Source organism: Acipenser ruthenus, chromosome 4, assembly GCF_902713425.1.
Source record: "Acipenser ruthenus chromosome 4, fAciRut3.2 maternal haplotype, whole genome shotgun sequence".
Taxonomy (NCBI): Eukaryota; Metazoa; Chordata; class Actinopteri; order Acipenseriformes; family Acipenseridae; genus Acipenser; species Acipenser ruthenus.
In genome coordinates, this window is record NC_081192.1 from 43,986,670 (window position 1) to 44,008,346 (window position 21,677).

Genomic DNA, 21,677 nt, shown 5'->3' on the forward strand with positions numbered 1-21,677 from the left:
AAAGAGTACTTAGAATAAAATGTAGGTCAATAGCCATTTTCTAATATGCAGTTCTATTCAGAGAACAGTGAATATTCAACTGCCGATGATTCGGTGGCTTGAAAACTACTTGCTTCAAAATATTTGGTTCTTTAATAGCCAACTAAGTGTACAGGTTCAAATTCCAACTCTGCCACTGACTCACTGTGTGTGACCCTGAGCGACTCACTTAACCTAATGCGCCGTCCTTCGGATGAGACGTATAAATGAGGTCTTAGTGTAAGTGACTCTGCAGCAGCAGTTGTTGATGCTTAGTTCGCCCACTAGTCTCTGTAATAATCCCTTTTAAAGTAATTGTAGCTAACAAAATAATTGCATAAGTCTTAAGTCATTTTGCACTTCCATTAGCTACATACATCTCAGATGTGCTGTTTTAAAGAAACGGATGGTACTTTCGGTTAAAGGAAGCTCTTAGTTTCCATACCTTATTCTTGGCTTATCTGGGGACTGTTTAAATTGTAGACCATGTGGGATGTCACTAACTGTGATGTCACAAATAACCTGCATTCTTGCGGGACCTGTAGAGTTGAGATCAGGATGAGATCACTTACGTGCTTTAAGCTCTTAGTGTCAGAATGGCTTAAGAGTGCCACCTTCTGTTGGGATGCTTGCATTTAAAGTAAACATTGACATGGATCCATAAAAAAAAAATGTCTGAGTAAAACTACACAAACTTCTTAAGATGTTTTATTAACACTGAAGTAGACCTGAGATATTAAAGAGGAGGTGAGGATCTCTGAATTCACTTTTGGCTGGTAAAAGAGATGTCCATCCTCGCTGGATATTAACATTTGACAGTTTGCTGCTCCAAAAGTTTTGCATTGCCTTTTGCCTTGTATGGTTACAAGACCCTTGTTTGAATATATTAAGTGCATGCAATTATAGATGTAGTAGAAAATAATATATTTTCTCTCCCCCCCACCCTTTTCAGGTAAGCTGTCTTTGGAAGAGTTTATCAGAGGAGCCAAGAGTGACCCCTCCATAGTCCGTCTCCTCCAGTGTGACCCCAGCAGCGCAGGCCAATTCTAAACCCAAGGAAATAATGGATTGTAATCAATGCTTTTTTCTCTTTTTTTTTTGCCAAACCTCATCAGGAATGGCGACATCACCTCTGTACGGCTTACTATGCCTTTCTCAGCTGTTCTAATGTTCTGGAACAAATTTAACAACAGTTGTTTTATTTCTGTACATGGCGATTCGAAAACAACACAAAAGAAATTCTGTGTGACTGAAGAATGCTATGTTAGGTTACTATGGTTTATGCAGGAGAAGTTTTGTTGATAATGATCTTGGTTGTCAGAGAAAAAAAAAACATGTACACCATGGGTAAGACAAGAAGGTACATACCATTCTTGGGTACATTTTATATGTATCCCTTTAATAAGCATGCATGGACATATTTTTTTAAAGGAATGTCTCAAAGAGGCTGGATAGGCACTCTACTCAATAGAAAGTTTAAAAAATCAACTGGGAACCTAGGCTAAATAACTCTGAAGGTTTGCAGAAGTTAGACGAAACTCTGGCTCTTTGCACAGGGGATTACAGACTGTCAGGAGCTGTATAAAAAGTTGTTTGTTTTTTTTACCTGGCTTTTCCAGTAAAGTGTGCTTTGTAATGTAGCTTGTGTAAGCAGTGTAGCTTTAGTCAAGGTATTACTTTTTCATAGTTCATTTTGTCTTTGTGGATGATATGCTTAATGTGTTAGGTAGCTTTTTTATGGCTAGTGCAATTTTGATACTGTAGCCAGTGTGGCTACACTGAAGTAAGAATATAACTGCGTTACACTTTTCAGGATTTTCTTTCTTATTTTATTTTTTATTTTTTTGGACTGCCACACAGCAGCTATCAAAGTGCCGACTATTGGGGCAGTAGTTTTACTTAGAGATCTTTGGTGAAAGAGAAAGTTCATTTTAAGCTCTATGGTTAGATCCCACAGAGTTTTAAACTTCAAATAGTGGGCATTCTGATAAGGCAGCAGTGAGGCTCAAGAATACGATTGTTTCTAGTGAAAGAACACTTTAAAGAAGGACATTGGTAGTGGCTCATTTGATTTGGGACCAGCTTGATGTGCACCTAGTAGGGCCCTCTGCTGGAAATGAGTGGAAGGGCATGTTAAACAGAATACCTTATTTGCCCTTTTTCACGCTATGCCAGGTTGTTTATTGGAAGTGGCTTGTTAGCATCAAAGAAGGTGGTTCAGTGCGCTCGTTCGATGCGCCCATTTCTTGCTGCGTGACAAACAACTGATTCCCAGTGCTTTCAATTGAAGGACACGATGAATAGAATACTGCCTGCTTCTGAGCTAGCTCAGTCCTCTATAACACATAATGTTATCTAAATGCCTAAATTGTTGCTATTCTGTAAAGCGATTAAGTATTCCAGACAATGGGAACTGAATGGGCTATTGAAAAAAGGAGGAATATAAGCCCAAGAACATGTTTTGATCCCCTTTTCAACTCTGGTCTGAGTAGGCGAGGATAAGTCTTGAGCCTTCAACAATGCCACTGATGTGAGGGAAGCTGTCCCAGTTTCAAACACCACAGCCATGTTGCTGTCACAGAACCCTTTTCTATCAAGCTGATTGAGAGACATCTGTTCCGCAGGCTCATAATTTGACAGCCCACTGCTGTGACATCATGAAGGCTGACTGAGACTTCTGGTTAAATTACCGGCCTTCACTATTAATTACCATTACCGTTATTTTCCAAGCTACAAATTATGCTGTAATTTAGGGACAAAAAGTAAACTGCTGATTTCATGACGAGAACCGATTGAGACCAGAAGGGAGAGCAGGTGTACAAGACAGATTAGGGTAACTATACTCAACAAAAAAAGTTTTACGCTAGTGGTTTTTTGATGCAATAACTTAAATGATGTTGAATGTACTATAAATTTAAGGTTTCACAAAAACACACTTTATTCAGGGTTCTCCCAAGGAATTCTGTACAGCCGGGTGGCATTATAGCCGGGAGCACTTTTAACAGAAAAATAACTTGCCTTTTACCTTAAATATATTATGTGACAAAGAATTGGAATAATGTGTTGTCTTTCGCCGACTATATTTGGTTGCACTTTTTTATATTCTACATTTTCTTTTTCATTACTGTTTTTTATTATGATAAATAATACTGTGCTTATTTAGGCACTGTATGATTTGAAAGATAACGTAGGTTTATTGGAGTTCACAAAAAAAAAAATGGTAACCTTTTCATTTCCTTTTTAGCTTAATTATTGAGCTTATTGCTTCATTTAAATTGTTTTCTTAATGTTAAGTCTTCAGGGCATTTTGTTAATGCAGGTCTATTTTTATTTTTCGCTGCTCTACATTTTTTTAATGCAACTGTTCATTTTAACCATTTTTTTTCACAACAGTACTCACACACGTTTGGTCACCATCATAACTGTTGCATGAAACCGAAGTGTAATAATCCAGCACCTCTGCACTTAAGCATTGTATATCAGCTGACAATTACAGCTGATATCCCATCCCGCTTTTCTTCTTAAAGGCTTACAGCCTCTATACATGAACCCCCAATGTCTCTCACAAGCACCTGGGTACATATTTTTACAATATCATGTTTTGGGGTTTTTTTTTGGTGCATATGTATATCTATTATGTACTATATATCACCTTACAGTACAATAATATGACAACAAATGGACTAAATGATAATACCCGAAATATGTTTTTGTGGAAGGGTGGTGGGCAATTCACTGACACACACGGGAGACAGAAGGTTTAATTGAAACACCGCACTGGTGCCCAGTTTTATTATTTTCTAATTTTCTGTTAGCCCACAGAGAGTGCTGTTGTCTGTGGACTGAATACCGGCAACGGTAAACAGGACCACAGAAATACCAATACTGGTAAACAGTTAATACTGGCGCACTCACAGGTGTTCTGAAATAATAAATAACAAAAGGCGAAAGAAAAAGGAAAATAAAAAACAGTAATAAAACTACAAAATAAAGGTGCTGATTACTGCTGCTAAGCCGGTCAGCTCGGGTCGGCATCATATGCTGTTATGCACTATACACTGGGGTGGCCAATTCCCCTTCTATTCATACACGTTCCCTCGGATACGTAACAATTTATTTTTTATATTATTCTCTTTCTCTAGGCTGGCTGTCTTCCTCAGCCGTGCTTGCCTATTTTGGTCGCTCGCTCCAACCACTGGCGTTCCTGCCTGGTCTATGTTTACACCAGCCTTCTCAGCCAGCGTCTCTGTGTATTCCCAATCACGGCCACCCGAATGCATAACCAAGCACAGTACTTATGGGCCGAGCAATCCCCCAAGGCCCACCTCTCAGCCACTCAGAGAGAGGGAAAGCCAACACACCCTCTTCCCCACCTCTCCGTGTCACTGCCATGACTGACAGGTGGCTCTATGAGGCTGCTGCCCCCTTCCTGCAGTACCCCGCATGCGCTAGACAGTCAGCACAGCACAGACCACAGCACAAACCTTTGAAAATAATTTCAGCAGTCATTTTTAACATTTTAGTCCTTGAAGTGCTTAACACAGAAAACCCGCCCCTTCAACTCTCTGATTGTTTAAATGTTGTGTCAAGATTTAACACAGCTGTTATGTGGTTCCAAGATTTTTTATTTCACCCAGCAACGCGCAAGTGATCTAATCTGCTAGAAGCGAAACCAATCCTTATTGTTAAAGGCACAGTAGCATCTACGACAGCCACTTCACCAGGCACCCTGCCTGGCTGAAAAGGCCTGGGGAGAAGCCAGTTTATTCCAGCAAAAATAGAACAGTACAGATGAGCTTAAACAATGGTGTGGTCAAAATGAAAGTTCACAAGTTCAGTCAGTAATGAGTACGGCATCCATCTGTCTGAATTGTTCTTTGTGGAATCGCATCCCACACATGTTGCAGTGTGTCAGCCAGTTGTTGTTGTGTACAAGTATGTGGATGCTTTTGTCGAACTCGTCGCCCCAGGGATGTCTTAAAAAGGCTGGATGTCATTCAATTGGTGGTGCAGTCTGACAGTGGTAGAGTGGTGAACACCCAACTGACCAGCAACATAATGTGTGCTTTGACCAGCTTGAAGCATGCCTCGGGCACGGAAGCGGTCATTAATTGGTAAAGATCTCCTTCTAGCCATGGCGTAAACATGAACATCTACTGCTTTTAAACTGACCCCAAAGGTGTGATTCAAACAATAGCACTTTTAAAAGCTAAGCAGTGCTAACTGATGGATCATGTGATTAGCAGGTGCTTTGAGCACGTGACCATAAAGAATGTTCTGGAAAGTTAAGAAGACAACAATTCAGCCAGGACTACCTTGGTCATGGACCAGCAAACTTATTCATGCATGGTTAGCGATATTGACACTACGGTGCAATAAGATTATGCAATGACAAAAAGTGGTGCAAAACTTTTTTGTTGAGTATATTTTCTATGGAGGGAGCAAAATAGTAATACTGAAGAAAAAGGAGTATCCTAAGACATTCAAAAATACATTATATTGACCTAAACCTCAGGCATAAGCGTATAGATACATTTATATAAATGAGCCTGTAAAAACTCATTGTAGGTTCTCTATGATGTCTACCAATTCCCCAGTGGTTTAACTACCTGTTGTGTAGCAGAAGTTTACTTTTCGTGCAAGTTTGGAACAGCGAGTGTCATGCTACACAGCAGCTTAGAGCAGGTATGTGGTTCAGATTGGGTTAGAATACAGTATTTCTGGTACAGGATGTTGCTTTGCTGCCTTCATATCCAGCTAAGACTATGATTACGTTAGAGCAACACAACTATCTGACAATTGTCCTTATGTGACAATTTCATTATTTTGTTCTGTAAGAAAATGCTACATCTTATTTTATGCTAACAGGGCACCAGGCTGTTTATTAGCATTGCTTTTATGGATCTGTTGGTATGGTGGACTCCATTCGTTTTGTACCCCGGTGTAATGATTCCTTTCTGATGTACATTTTGTTGATTAGTTTTATGATCTTTTTGTCAGACTAACTGTTGCTTGTAAATGTCAAAGGGGAGCATCAATGTGTTCTTTCACAATGGGTGTCGCATATATTGTTGTTTTTTAGGCAAATTCCTTACGTATCAGATTATTCGTGTGATACACCAGGAAAGCTGTGATGTAAAGCTGTATGGAGAAGAATTAACCACTAAAAAAGATGCTTGCCTTAGATTAGTGGTTATGAGAAAAACACTCATTATAAAATGATAGACTGTCCAATGGTTCCAGCAAATAGGAGGCAAATCATAGGAATACAAGTTAAACTGAATTCGTACTTCTTAGACATGTCACATCAAAGGCAAAAGGCACTCAATGAATTTATTAGCCCTTTATTTAAGAGTGGTATTCAAATTCCATATGGTGAGACCCCCAGAGACCCATGTTCTGCCGGAACTTTTCACAACATACTCTGGCGTGAAAACTTATAGGTCATTAATATTGGTCCACCCAGTACTTGTATGTAAATGTATGTTTAACATTTGATTTCCAGATTCTCGTGTTCAGTGCTTGTTTGGATTTGCTTCCAGGACAATACTGGGTTGTTACCACAAACCCTGGTAGGCTTGAATTGATGAAGAACAATCCCAAACAAGAGTAAACAACAGTAACAGACACTTGTTGCACAAAGAATCTCTCTTTTTAACATTTTATTTTTATTAATTTACAGGAACACAAATTAAATAAAAAAAAAATTAAAAAGTAATCTAATGGCTATTTGAAATTCTTATTGATAAAACCATATTAGGATAAACAGGACGGAGCACACTATAAAATGGCCCATTTATGTTGTTCTTGTTTTTCATGCATCAAGCTGTTCCCCTGCAGTGGACAAGTTACAGTAATTAGGAATTGGTGCAGCGCTACAGGAACAAAATGTCTTCTTAAATTGAACTAGATTTTTGTGGTCCACTGTTCTTTCAAAAGCAGTGGACCACATATTTACAAAGTGTGTATTTTTGTAGTTTTAGTTACAAACAGTCTTACATAAAACAAACAAAAAACACATGTTCCTCATTTCTATGAAGTCCATCAAACCCAGCTACATTAATTTCTTTTTTTGAAGGCTTCCATTTGTGTATTACACGGCTTACCAGCAACGAATCTGATTATCATTAGTCAACATGATTGTGTAAATATACTGTGCTTTTAAAAGGGTCAGAGTAGTAAGGTGTAAAGAGATTTCATTGAGCTCCGTATCTGACATTGTGCTTCAACAAATAGCACAAAAAAGGTATAAAAAAAAGATTTTTTTGAAAATGCACAATGATGCTATTGTTTAAAAAGAGAGTTCAATGTGTTCAAATACACAAAAGACAACTTTTATTTTATTAGTTGAGTTACAACTTGAAATGGAGATGGATGATCTTGTATTTAGTCACATTTGTAAGTTTTGGGTCAGCCTGACTTTATCCAAGAAAAAGCAAAAAAAAAAAAAAAAAAAATAGGAATTTAAAACATGTGCGTCAATTTGAGCTGTACGAAACTAAAAAAAATAAGAATATTTTAACTGCTGCTTATAATTTTATCATTACATTTATATATATATATATACACACACATACATATACAGGCTAACTTCACTATAACGAAACCCCCTGGGACCTGGAGAAATGTTCGTTATATCAGGGTGTTCACTATAATAGGGTTTGTCATTTTTCTGTATCAGAATAATGACAAAATGGCAAATTTGAATTTGAAACATTTACACGGTATTGTGACAGGTACTCATGTCACATGTGTGCAAGACAGAGGAGTTGGAGCTGAAACGCCGGCACAGGCGCGCAGGATTTATTAAACACAAAACAGAAAGTAAACAAACGGGTCACGTGACGCTACCAATGATGGTAATGCACAGAGGACACATACAAGACAGGCCGGCAGCAAGTCTCAATCGAGCGCCCGTCTGTAAACAATCATTTGATCAAACATAACAACTCCAAAAAGCACACAAAACAAACCTGTTTACACATATAAATTACACCAACACTAATACCCCCTGTGGTATGTTTAAAAGAAAACAGTAAAGAAATGAAAAAGGAAAGAATGTACACTTACATGCTGAATACAGTAATTACATGTGCTTTCTCTTGAAAAAAACTACCCAGCGAGGATTGCTCCTCACGCCTGTTGCCTGGTTGCAGTTTGTGTGAAGATGATGGACAGGCAACAATTGCATTCATCACGCATGTTTCGTACTACAATAGGTCATCTTTGAATTAGCGTTATCTTTGAATTAGTCAACCATGGTCTTTGTTATCACTGAGAGAATAACACACTTGTCACTAGAAAGTAAAATGTCAGTCAGTACTGATTCTGTTTCGCTTAATTTGTATTTCAAACAGACATGACAAATTACGTTAATTGCTCGTCGCTGCTCCTAATTGCATTTCATTCTTGTAGTTGCCTAGTTTATCGTTGTGCTTTTGTTATTTTCATTCGTTTAACAGAGTTGTCCCGACAGATTTTCTTTTCAGCATAAAATACCAGGTCAGAGAGTACACTGATAGCAAGTCCATCATTTAAAATCTACTTGATTTGCAGCAAAGAAACAAAAAAAAAAAATCTTAAACCCAGTCTTTAATTAATAGTTTTCTCTTTTATTAGGATGCAGAGGCAGCTTAACAATGACTAATTAACATTTAAAGGGAGGTAGATTTGGAAAATAAAAACCGAAAAGTTCAAGCCCTACTTACAAGGTAGCCAAATATCTTCTGCTACTACAGTAGAAAATTAAAGAAATTCTTCTCCTAAATAATTTGAACTTAGAATGAAAGCATTACTCCCAAGCTACCCATCTGTAGTTCCAAAATGCCTATGAGAGATACTGTATTCACCTCCAGTTCAGCTCCAAACACCACTCCCTGAAGCTACAGTATCACTAGGAATCACAACAGCCTGATATCAGGGGGGTAACGGTTGAAGGCCAAGGCTCAGGAGACTTTTCAATTGATCTAAACAGGAGAGGATCTAAATAGAGCTGTAATAAAATATCATTTTTATTTCAGATTTTTACAGATAGAAATTAACTAAGGAGACAAAACATCCCTTCTAAAAGTTTACCAAAGTAAAGTGTAATAAAGCATAGTGAAAGCATGGTAAAGTATAGGTGAGCATTGTAAAGAATAGCAAGGTATGGTAAGCATATGAATAAACATGGCAAACCAGGGTAAACTGTGGTAAATGCATAGTATAACCATGGGACAAGTATGGTAAAACTGCAAAAGTACTGTGGTAAACTTTTATAAGGTATGCACTGTTGAATGTATGATTTTCATAACCTTGGGTCTTTTTATTAATTATTTAAACAGTGCCAGTATTTAGACCCAATGAAGTTAGATCAATGGCTTATACTCCTGAATGTTTTAAACAAACTGGTTTACTACCAGTGTACTACTGCAAGTACTATTTAAATAAAAAATACAAAGCAAGGTTAAACTGGTTTTCTTATCGCCAGTAAGCTAAAAGGCATAACTTTGTCAGTATTACACACACAGTGGTGCCAAATATACATAATAGTATTGTATACATTTATACTGTACTATTATTGTTATCTGTTGAACAAAATGTTTGTAAATGTTACATTTTGTAGATTTTGTATGGTATTCTGTTTTTGTGACATTGTAGTTTTTAAATGTAAGATTTTGTTCTCTTATAAACCAACATTGAAATGTGTATAATCCTGTCCCTTTGCCTGTGAGTCTTCTTTCCTAGCAATGAAACTGTCTCAGTGTTCCACACATAGCCTACAGTATTCAAATAGTCAGTCTTTTTAAAACCTTTTTTAAAAAATGGCAGTTCCTGTAAGATTAATGTTAATATGACGTATCAAGACTGTATTATTTAAATTTCCCTCGAGTGGTTGTGTATGATAGACTGTAGAGATTTAAATGATATAAAGTCCTGATAAATTTCATATTGACATCAATCTTAGACTAATCGCAATGATGGTTGAGGGGATGGATTCTCCACTTCCTAATTTCCCAAAATACATGTAATACCAACGCTTACAATCGGTACACTGATGAAGGAACTAGTCATCATTGTTGCTACTTGACTTAGTTTCTTATACATTTTACCTAAAGGGAATTTTGCTTTCTGGTCCATTTTTCTAGGTGATTGATGTTAGTTACGCAATATTGTGTGTGCTATCATGTGTACTAGAAGATAACAGTCTTTAGAGTGTGTGACCTCTTGAGATGTAGGTTTTTACACAAGAGCGGGAGACACAAGTCTCCTGGTGCACCTGATGCAGTAATTATGACCTGGATTATATTCAATTAAAGGCAGTTACGAGTTATGAGTCATTTGGTTTAGTGATAGGCAGTGGGACACATACTGTATAACACTTTATTATAATCTGTATGTCTGTTTGCAGCTCAAATTGGGCATAAAAATGTTAATCTGGGACTGTTGGCTTACTCTGTTCCAACATTTCAGGTCACATTCCATTTCCACATCCAGAGCCAGAACAGAGCCTTTCTGAAGTGTGAAATAGAAGCCTGCTTTGTTTCTGCTGTGCCAAGAGTGCTTCTGAAATGGATAAAATCAAGGTTATGGGTCGAGGGTGGACTAGCATCAAACAAGTGCTTTCAACAAAAAAAATATGTAAAATAGAGAGATTTTCCCATGTTTAAACTGCGAATAACACAAGGGTTTCCTTCCAGAGCTCATAAGTGCATATATATTGGTTGGTCTGTGCCATTAGCATTTTTTGTTTTGTTTTAACAAAACAAATGGTGCCAAATTTGCATGTTGGTGAATGCTGTGTGAATATGGTCCTTGGTATCTCAAGTTTCTTGTTTTATATTTCGGAAAGTGTCTAAATTGAAGTAAAACCCTGATTGGGAGGAGGTGGAGGGAGCAGAGGATTTTTGAAATAATACTGACTGTTATTGAAAGGTTTGTCTGATTTTAGAAATGTTTCAACTCTTATGACTGAGGGTTTAAAACTATGGGTGAACAGTGTCAAACGATTGAATCTTCTATAAGATAATGATTAATTTATATAGAACTATAATATATATATATATATATATATATATATATATATATATATATATATATATATATATATATATATATATATATTGTAACAAGACTGGTAGTGTCACGCTACTGGTCACTGACTTTTCGCTCCCACCGACTGGCACGGACTCACTGTGTGTTCAGGTAAATGAACTTTATTTACAATATTTACACAATTAAACAGTTTCTTCCTGGTACTGGGGAGAAGACATCTTGATTAGCCATAACACAATTTTGTACTTCCTGTATCTGTTGGGGTGTCAGAGTGTGTGGGCGCCCCTAGAGATTCAAGAATGGATTTGGAGGAATTGATCGCACAGATCAACAAGAATGCCGCTGCTCAGAAAGAGCAACTGGAGAAATGGGAGAGAGAGCTGGGGTTGGCTCCGCTGAAGAGACAGGAGCGGGAGCCGACCAAACTGGAGCTGTTGCTCCAGAAGTGGGAGCAGGCAAGGGTAGCTCCGCAGTCTTCTGAGCCAGAGGGGGAGGAGCCGCCACTTCCGGGGCCCAGAGGGGAGGAACCACCGCTTCCGGAGCCCAGAGGGGAGGAGCCACCGCTTCCGGAGCCCAGAGGGGAGGAGCCGCCGCTTCCGGAGCCCAGAGGGGAGGAGCTGCTGTGGCCCGAGTTAGGGAAAGAGGTCAAGAGCCCTCCTCCACCACAGCCCCGACCACCACCCCTGCGGTCCAGTCCAACGCCGCTGGGTGCGGTCTCTCGCCCCTCGCTCCTGGACACCCTGCCGGTTTGCCTGGACCTCCCTTCACTAGACCTGGAGCCCAGGAGTCTGCAGAACTGGTCACAGTTCTCCACTTGGTTCCCTGCTCCGCTCCCCCCGAGCACCAAGACGTCGCTGTGCTGCTCCCAGACGTCGCTTACGCCCCCCCGGTCACTGCTTCGCTCCCCCTGGGTGATCAGACATAGCTGCACCGGGCCCCAGCTGCAGACCTGTGCCCGCGGACCCCAGGGTGGGTGGTGGACTTGAGGGTGGGTCGTTGTGTTTTAGGGGAGGAGGTGGCCTTGGAATGGCCGTCAGTGTTGCACACTTGGGGGGAGGATGTGTAACAGCAGTGGGGATATGTAAGAAAGCAGGGAGGGGGTTAAAGCCCCCCTGTAAAAATATAGGTGCGGAATGCACATTTGTTTGTATTTGCTTTATTGTTTAATTTATTTTGTTAATTGTTTTATTGCTTAATTATCCCCTGCACCTGGAGATTATTATTAAATTAGAGCCAGGTGCAGGATATTAATCTGTTAATCTGTTATTAATCTGCTTGGGGCTGCTGAGTAGAAGGAGGCAGAAGAGGTGCTCTGTCTCTGAGTAGCCATAATTAAAAGTGTTGTGTTAAGCCCGTGTGGTTTTGTGTTTGTGGTGCCAGGTAAACGGTTTAGCCGTCCTGCGAGTTAGACAGGGACTTACCTGTGTAGTTAGCGCTCCAAAACGGAGTTAGGTATTTGTTTCTGTTTTGTTTGTTTTGTGTTTGTTAATTAAAAAAATAGCGCAATCGCGCAGAAAATCCATTCCTGTTTGTGTTGGGTCCTGTTTTTAAAGGGGAAACGAACCCGAGTAGAAGCGGTTTATTCACAATATATATACACTAAACGTCTGAAATCCGGATCATCTGTTTATCCATGTAAGATACCGTGTACTGCACTGCCTGAGGAGATGGCCTTTAAATAATAATAACAATAACTCTGCAAACTGGCACCGCCATTACTTTTGGATATCGGCTGTCTATTTCCCAATAGTGGCTCTCCTGCATCTCAAACCAAGAAGAACCTCTGGGCAGCAGTTTAATCAGTTTAAGAAGTAATTAAGCATGAGCAATTGGTCATTTTTATATTGGCCCTGAGACACTCAAACTGAAACCAAGAGATTGCGACTGGCACTTGGGTCGGCTTGAAAGTCTGTTAATTGAATTATTTAGTGCTTTGAAACAGAAATGAATGATTTCCATTACATGACAGTAGGTGTTAAAACTTCATGCTGATTTTAGACTCAGCTCTAGCCATGATAAGCACTAACTAAGACATAGCTTTACAGTAAACTAATGTGATCCATCTGTCATCCATTTGCGTTTCCTTCCATTTGATGATGTAGATATCCTTCTGAAGTGTAAAAGCTAAAGTGTAATGCTGGCTCCAGGGATCAGCTTATTTTGCCTCCCTGGCGCATCAGCACACACAACGGCAGCGATGCTGGCTCCAGGGATCAACCACAATGCGGCATCCCTAGCGCATCAGCATGACAACATCTGGATTGAGCTGAGTAGGGTACATCTCTGGGGTCTTCAAGTGGGTACCTTCCATCCTTGGTGTTTCATCGACTAGCCCACGACACCTCAAAAGGGCTTGTTGGTGACTCTGGCGTCCCAGAATCACCCCCCTCCGTCCCCCACTCAGCTCAGCTCAGCTGACTTACCTGTGCATCAACGTTGCTTTCTTTTTATTGTGCTTGAAATCCCCAACCAGAATCTTTCCGTCTCAATCACAGACAGTTTCTGCTCCTCTCTGCTGCTTCAGATAAGTTCTTCACTGTGCGGCGCAACTCTTGACCACTGAATCCTACGTCTCTGAGAAACCGGGTTGTAGAGTGTGCCACAAATCCCCATCAACCCACCTCCACTGGGTAAACCCAGACTCTCCATTCTCGCTGTTCCGCTCCAGCAGCTAGCTGAGCATACCAAAGTTTCTTCCTCTCAGACGCCTCATCCACAGCATCCTCCCATGCCACTGTTAACTCTACCAGGTGAACAAAGCGTGCTGATCCAGACAACAAGACAATATCTGGTCGAAGGCTAGTGGTGGCAATCTCAGGTGGAAAAATAAGCCATTGACCAACATCTGCCAGCATTTTCCAGTCTCTAGCAGCTTCCAGTTGTCCTAGACGAGGCTTGGTTTTAATACCTTTTCTTGGTGGTTGCTTCCCTGGACGGAGGAATGTTGTCCTTTGTGTGTAATGTTTTGATGAAACTGGTGGCAACATATTGGCCATGCTATGTTTGTCTTCCAATGCTAAGGCCAAACAACGCAGCACCTGCTCATGACACCAAGTAAACTGTCCTTTGCTAAGACCCACCTTACATCCTGTCAAAATGTGCCTTAATGTAGCTGTCGATTAACACAAAGGACATGACGGATCCTCTCCTACCCAGAGGTTTAGGTTCTGTGGTGATGGGAGAACATCATATGTTGACCTGGTGAGGAAATTGATCCTGCTCTGTTCCATTATCCATAGATCTCGCCGGCCGATTTTTGCGTTGTTCCACACTCTCCCATCTCATCCATTCTCCCTGCTTGGCCTGGGAAATTGCCTGAGAAGATAGCCTTTAAATACTATTATTTAAATTGTGTTTCCTCAAAATATCTCTCCAGCTCAGCCTTAGGTGCTTTTAGTGTACCATTTTTCTCACTGGTGAATAACTTCTTTACAAATTTGAATGGGTCTTTATAAAAGTTAGTTCTCGCACGCTCCTTCTTTTTGCAGCGTTTCCGTAGGCGCTCAGCTCTGCGCAATGTTGCAAGCTTATCTTTTATGATCCTTTGTAACAGATTGAGTGCCTCCTTCTGAGCTCTTCTCCATTGCTTCCTTAGCTGCCTCCCTTCTCTAATTAAATGTTCAATCTCCTGCTGCCGTCTAGACTTTCCAGGAATAGTTTCCATATGCGTAGAGGATGTCCCCAAATTTATCCAGCTTCTTTTCAACTGTTCCACTTAACCTTTCCAACGCAAAACAGAGATCCATGTTTACTGTGTCCCACTCAGTTTTCTCACAAGCTCTTGGCCATTTAACTCCAGGCTTGTGTCCGCTGAGGTTCTTTTCTCTCTTACGCTGGCTTGTCTGACCGGGTTCACAATGATCATTAGGTTCATCACTTGTTGTATCCATGCAAGTCCTCCTCACGTCTCATGTTTTCAAGTCTCTTATCTATGACTATGGGCAGGGGTGAAATTCTGCCGGTACTCATTCTGATCAGATTTCATTTTGGCATGAGTCACAAATCTCCACTCATTTCACTTTGTGTCGGCGCTCATTCGTTGATCAGCTAGAGAAGACCTTAGCAGTGCAACGTGAAAATAGCGGTGTGGAGTAATTATCATTATTATGAAGTAATAATTATTTTCTTTAGTGTGGCGGAGAAACTATCTGAAATATTTGAAACGAACATTGCTGCACATGAATCTGAAGGCAAAAAGCCACTTCAGTGTTCTCCGTAAATTACATAGTTCATAAATATTAGAAATAATTATCATAGCCATTGCATGAAAGTTTCTAAAATGGCAAATGATGTGTGGGACAGTAGGGATTAACATTAAAAAAGCAGGATCAACAAAGTGCTGCTTCAGATTTACCAAGCGAGTCAGAATCGGGATACAGATGTAGGTGTGCTTCACGCTTTTCAAACACAGGACCAACTTGCAAGGTACTTGTTAAGTATAGTGATCAACGTTTTGTTTTGTTGTGATCCTAGTATTTTCTGTTATGAGGACTGTAATAAACAAAAAACAAAAAGGTGAGGTGTTTTTTCTTTGCACAATGCTCCATTTTCTGAAACATTTTGAACTGTAACAGTTTATTTAAGTTAAACATTAAATTTAAGTTTTCACTTCTATGTACATCAAAAACAAACAAAAAAAAGGCATACATAAACCACAGTAATGATATTACTTTATGAAAAATGTGTCTTTTGCCACTTTGTTTATTGTGTAGAAACCAGGGATACTTTTTTTTTTTTTTAAAGTCTACTTTTATACTCTTTCTGCCTGGAAAATATTTTTATGAAATAGATCATGGTAATTAATCTACACAGAAACACAACAGAGAAACACAGAGAATATATTATTGTAGGATAAGTAATTCGTAAAAATATATGTTCTAATCCAAGGCTATTATTGTAGCATGGCCAGGTCCTGTTGTAGATGAGTACTCAGGATCTGGAAAGTATGGGGATGATTTCAGAGAATACTATGGAGATTAAAATGGCCAAGTCAAGTACATCATTAGTGGTAGTAGTGCCTGTTACATAAAAATGGAGGGGTATTTTAGCCCCTATTGTGCATTGTTTTACTTAGACCTTTATGTATAATTTTTTCATAGCAGTTTTTTTTTTTATACCATTTTTTTATAACATCCATTTTTTAGGATATTTTGAAACAAAACTCCCTCTCTACAGCAGTTACCACATAGTGTAGTATTTCTCAATGCTTGTTATTTAAGGTTTAACTTAAGTGTTATATTACAGTAGACTGAGTGATACGTGCAGAGGATACAACACTTTCAGTATTTTCAGCTTCCGTATTTATGGTGAATTGATTATAATTGATCAGCTATTTTTTAAGGCTTATTTTGTATTCATAAATATATCGTGTACCGATATGTATACATTCTAAAAGTATTTATTCATTGGCACTGAAATTGTCTTTTTTTAAAATGTTTACACCCGGCTGTGCATATGAGTACCTGCGCTTGTTTGTTGAGAATTTCACCCCTGACTATAGGTTTGGTGACAAATCCATTGATTGGATTTTCTCCTTTGACTAAACCTGGTCCTTTCTTATTAGTAGGGCAGTGGTACTCAATTCTCACCCCGGGGGCAATCTAGTTTGTTTCAATTATGTCTTAAATTCCTGAATTGATCCTTTGATTCCTGAACTGAGTACCTGCTTTAGTGAAACAATTCAACTCCATGTAGGAAAGCAATGTCCTGCATATAACAGGAAATCCACATTCTTGCTGAATTATGATCATCTACCATGGAGCTAAAATAAGCAATAAAGCTGCACATCATAAGGCTGTTATTTTATCAAGACGTTTTGGTGACACTAACCACGAGAGTGAAGCTTGAATGGTTTACGCATGGCACCATAAGGCAAAATTACAGTACAATTGTACTGTAGGGTTTTAAACCATGTGATGTGTACTATTAATTATCCAGAATGATGCTGAAAAACACAGTTATACAAAGGAGGATACTGTAATATTTGAAAATGTATATTTTATGTAAATCAATGTAGCTTTCTGCCCCCGGGAAGACTTTATTAATGAGATGTTGTATCTCTATTGTCTTATCCCAATTAACAAAGCCAATAAATTAACACATCTAAAGAAAACAGTATATTAGTTTAAACACAAGTTACATTCAGCCATCAATTGCGTGTTTCGTTATTCTTTATATACTGTTTGATTTTTACCATGGAAACTAGCACCCCTGGTGGTGACCTCTATCAATGCTTTTTTTACTCTCAGCGCAGGTGGTTAGCCTGTGCTGAATACTGCCCCCTGTGCTAATACATGTGTGGCGCCCGAGACAGCTGGCTGTAAACGTGCAGCTTCAGGACTGGAGCAAGGATGGAAGCTCTTCTGGGGTGCACATGAGGAAGTGCACAAGGGGACACTGACTCACAGTGACGCCAACTGCAGCTGTTTCATGTTGAACTTAAATTAACAGTGTCTCAGAGGATGTTCTTGTTTAGATTGTCTATTTTAAGCCAGCTAGATATGATTCACAGCAGCCCTGGCTTTGCTGTGGCCGGTTTCCTGATAATAACGCAAATGTGTTTAGAAGTTGAGGAGTGGATTCGAAGGGCTGTTTGGGTCACACTTTAAACTCCCATCACATTTAAAAAAAACAGACAGACGACCTACAGTAAGTCATGAGATAATAAGCGCCATACACCAGATAGCTTCGTAAAGTGATCATACTGTATACAAGTTTTCATAAAGGGAGGTGGTTAACCGAAGTTGTTTAAATTGGCCATTTTTATGTTTTTATTGGCCCTTTTTGATATACTTTATTTACATAATGTGAACTCATCGCCAATTTATTCCAGTGTTGTTTTTGCATTAGCATAAACATTGAAGAAAACTCACACAGCGGCACTGTATTTCGAGGACCCAGTAAAGTAAATCATTTAACTCCATGATGGATCTTTTGAAAATAATAATATCAATATAATATTAGGTCATACAGGGCTCTATTTAAGAGAAAGAAAAAAAAAGGGCAAAGGCACATTTTCAAATTGGAACTGCTTAGAGCGATAACAACTGTTCCTAGTTGAAACAAAGTTGTTTCATGGTAATTTTATACTGTTGTTTTTTTTGCCTTTGCACTTGCTTAAAAGCAGTGACCTTCATAATGGCTGTTCACCAGTAGATGTTCAAGCTTCTTCCTTTGTAAGGTGGAGGAGCTTGTAGACTCCCAGATGGAGTTGCATGTGGCCCCACTAAATACATTGAGGGAGGTGGGTGGACCAGACAGGGCGTGGACAGTAGTTAGAGGGAAAAGTAAAAGGGGGAACAGAGAATGGCAACTAGGCTGATCCCAGGACTTAATGAAGACAGGTTAAAAGAATGAAATCTCTTCAGCCTTGATTGAAGTCTTTAATATCATAAATGGTATAGATAGTTAACCCAACACTACGAGTCAATTGCGGCATACCAGTGATTCAGTCACATCACGTGGACTAAAATGTGGACTAGAAAATCCTGCAAATCTGTACTCTTACTCCTGATTGCAGCGTACCAAACAGATGATCCCAGTAATTGGTTTAACAGATCAGAACAAGTGGAATAAGTTAGACCGATAAAGAAGACTAATCTATACTGCTGTGACCAAAAGTTTTGATTTAACCTATAGAAATAACAGATTTTGCTTCATAAAGTCGAATGAAATCTACTGAATAATGTTTAGTTAATATATTAAATTACATACTGTTTTGTAGTTTTCCATATACTTAATAAAAAACTGACAAATTGAAAAAAGTGACATTTCGAAATCTACCATGAAACATTGTACTACTGTTTATATATATATATATATATATATATATATTTATCTCAATCCTAAAATTATAGCTGTATAAACCCTTCTTTACTAATCTAATATGTGGAATTCAGTGTCAGATAAATATATATAGGGATCCCTGTACAAAAAGAAAGATGCATTTTTATTACATCAAACATATAAAAGTAAAAATAAAGGTCATGTCTTTCATGCACATTTAAAACTGGCAGATCTGACTGTACTTGTAGTTAAGTTGCCGACACTGCTGCATAGGCACAGAACAGTTTAATTGCGTGATAATGAACGATTAGTTGTTTATAGTTAAAGCATATTAACTGAATAGGAGGCTGTGTTGTCCAGTGGTTAAAGAAAAGGGCTTGTAACCAGGAGGTCCCCGGTTCAAATCCCACCTCAGCCACTGACTCATTGTGTGACCCTAAGCAAGTCACTTAACCTCCTTGTGCTCCGTCTTTCGGGTGAGACGTAATTGTAAGTGACTCTGCAGCGGATGCATAGTTCACACACCTTAGTCTCTGTAAGTCGCCTTGGATAAAGGCGTCTGCCAAGTAAACAAAATAATAATAATAATTGTATTACGGTAAACTGAAAACTACGGAAGCGTCTTACTGCCGTTTAAAAAAAATCTCCTATGTAGGACTTTGCATCTCCTATGTAAGAAAAAAAAGTCCAACGTAGGAGATGTAAAGTCCAACGTAGGAGATGTAAAGTCCAACGTAGGAGATGTAAAGTCCAACGTAGGAGATGTAAAGTCCAACGTAGGAGATGTAAAGTCCTATGAAGGAGATGTAAAGTCCTATGAAGGAGATGTAAAGTCCAACGAAGGAGATGTAAAGTCCAACGTAGGAGATGTAAAGTCCAACGTAGGAGATGTAAAGTCCTATGAAGGAGATGTAAAGTCCAACGTAGGAGATGTAAAGTCCAACGTAGGAGATGTAAAGTCCAACGTAGGAGATGTAAAGTCCAACGTAGGAGATGTAAAGTCCTATGAAGGAGATGTAAAGTCCAACGTAGGAGATGTAAAGTCCAACGTAGGAGATGTAAAGTCCTATGAAGGAGATGTAAAGTCCTATGAAGGAGATGTAAAGTCCAACGAAGGAGATGTAAAGTCCAACGTAGGAGATGTAAAGTCCAACGTAGGTGATGTAAAGTCCAACATAGGAGATGTAAAGTCCTATGAAGGAGATGTAAAGTCCAACATAGGAGATACTTTTTTTTTTTTTTTTCCTTAATTGGCGCTGGGACACTTCCGTAGAAAACGGTATCAAAAGGTACGTGATTAAAACGTTTATTTAAAATGTAGGGCCTATATATATTGTGCGAGACTGTATTCTCACGGATCTGACTGCCCGAACGGGACACACATAAGAAATGTACAGAATAAAGTTTTCAGATTTATATTTGTCATTTTAGAGAAAAAATGCAGCTGTCTCTACAAAAAAAATAAGCAGTAAATGCTTAGGACAAGCAAGCCTACTAAATTAGTCTAATCCTTCACAGTACTAAATTAATCCACTTGAACAGGCTCATCACGAATCTGATTTGGTACACTGCAATCGGGATCTTTAGTCTGATTTAAGCCGAGTAAAAGTAAGTAAGAGATCTTGTTTAGTCTGATGGAAGCTGAGTAAAAGTAAGTTTAGAACAGAAGGTAGGAAGCACTTTTTACACAGTTATAAATGCATGGACTAGCCTACATGGATGTAAAACGCTGGGAACATTTAAAAGACTAGTTTCTGTGCTTTTAAATAGGGGAGAAAGATGTGTGGGACAAGCCTTGGGCCTTTTCTCGTTCCCAAACTTATGTTCTTTAGTAGATACACAAAATGTTTATAACTAGTATAGGAAAACACTGATGTTATCACTTTATAGATACATCTACTAAAACAGAATCCAACTTGAGTTACCAATGACTAAATCACAACTAACTGTCTTGGGTTTTAACTTGCAAATTTATTTCCACTTAAAAACATTTTTTTTTACAAAAAATAAAATAACAGTTTTATTTAAAAAAGTAGACAAAACCCACCCCCAAGACTGTACAGATGTATATATATATATATATATATATATATATATATATATAGACACACACACACACACACACACACACACATACATCCTCCAAATACATTCTTATATCTAGACACTTTGCCAAACTGACTTAGGAGAAAGATGTGTGTCATATCCTGGATATTGATATTAATGGACCCTTCTGTTAATAACAGTTTTAAATTAAAATATTGAAACATGAATTATGCTGCTCAGTAGGTACTTAATCATAGCTGCAACAGGCTGAGGATCCATAAATATGACTTGCAGACATCACAGATTTACAACCTTTGGGGTTGTTTTTACAAAAAAGAACAACAAAACAATAAAAATGGTAACAAAAAAAGATACAAAGGTATTTTATGTGTTGAAGACACTATGTAAAAATAATGGTTTAGGAAAAAAACTCATCCCAGGGAATGTATAATGGCAGTAAATATGCCAAATATGTAAAATATATTATTGCACATTATTAACAATTTATATAACAAAATAACTATAGTTAAGTAAGAAATACATTCTAATAAAAAATAAAAATAATAAAAAATAGTCCTACACTGCACTGAGAACTCTTAGGAGGTATTTAACAAGACTCCAAACAAACAGTTTTACAGGATTGCTAAAAGAAAAGCTTGGGCTAAACTCTCAAAAGCTATTTACTCCAAATCAAAAATAGCGCATTTTTTGTCTGACGGTAAAAAAACAAACATAATTTGCATTAATTAAACAAATAATAAACTATTTTAGACTCATAACAAGCCCTTAAACTA

The 21,677-nt window shown here is 38.5% G+C and overlaps 1 protein-coding gene across 6 annotated transcripts in view; it reads left to right on the forward strand.

Annotated features, from left to right (window-relative positions):
- The window catches only part of LOC117399405 (neurocalcin-delta), a 122,598-nt gene extending 112,883 nt beyond the window's left edge, over positions 1-9,715 (forward strand). For all 6 annotated transcript variants that reach the window (XM_033998523.3, XM_033998527.3, XM_033998524.3 and 3 more), the window contains one exon: positions 971-9,715. In XM_033998523.3, the coding sequence (XP_033854414.1) occupies positions 971-1,068 (98 nt within the window). In that variant the 3' untranslated portion in view covers positions 1,069-9,715. The remainder of the gene's footprint in view (positions 1-970) is intronic.
- Positions 9,716-21,677: the final 11,962 nt, after the last annotated feature.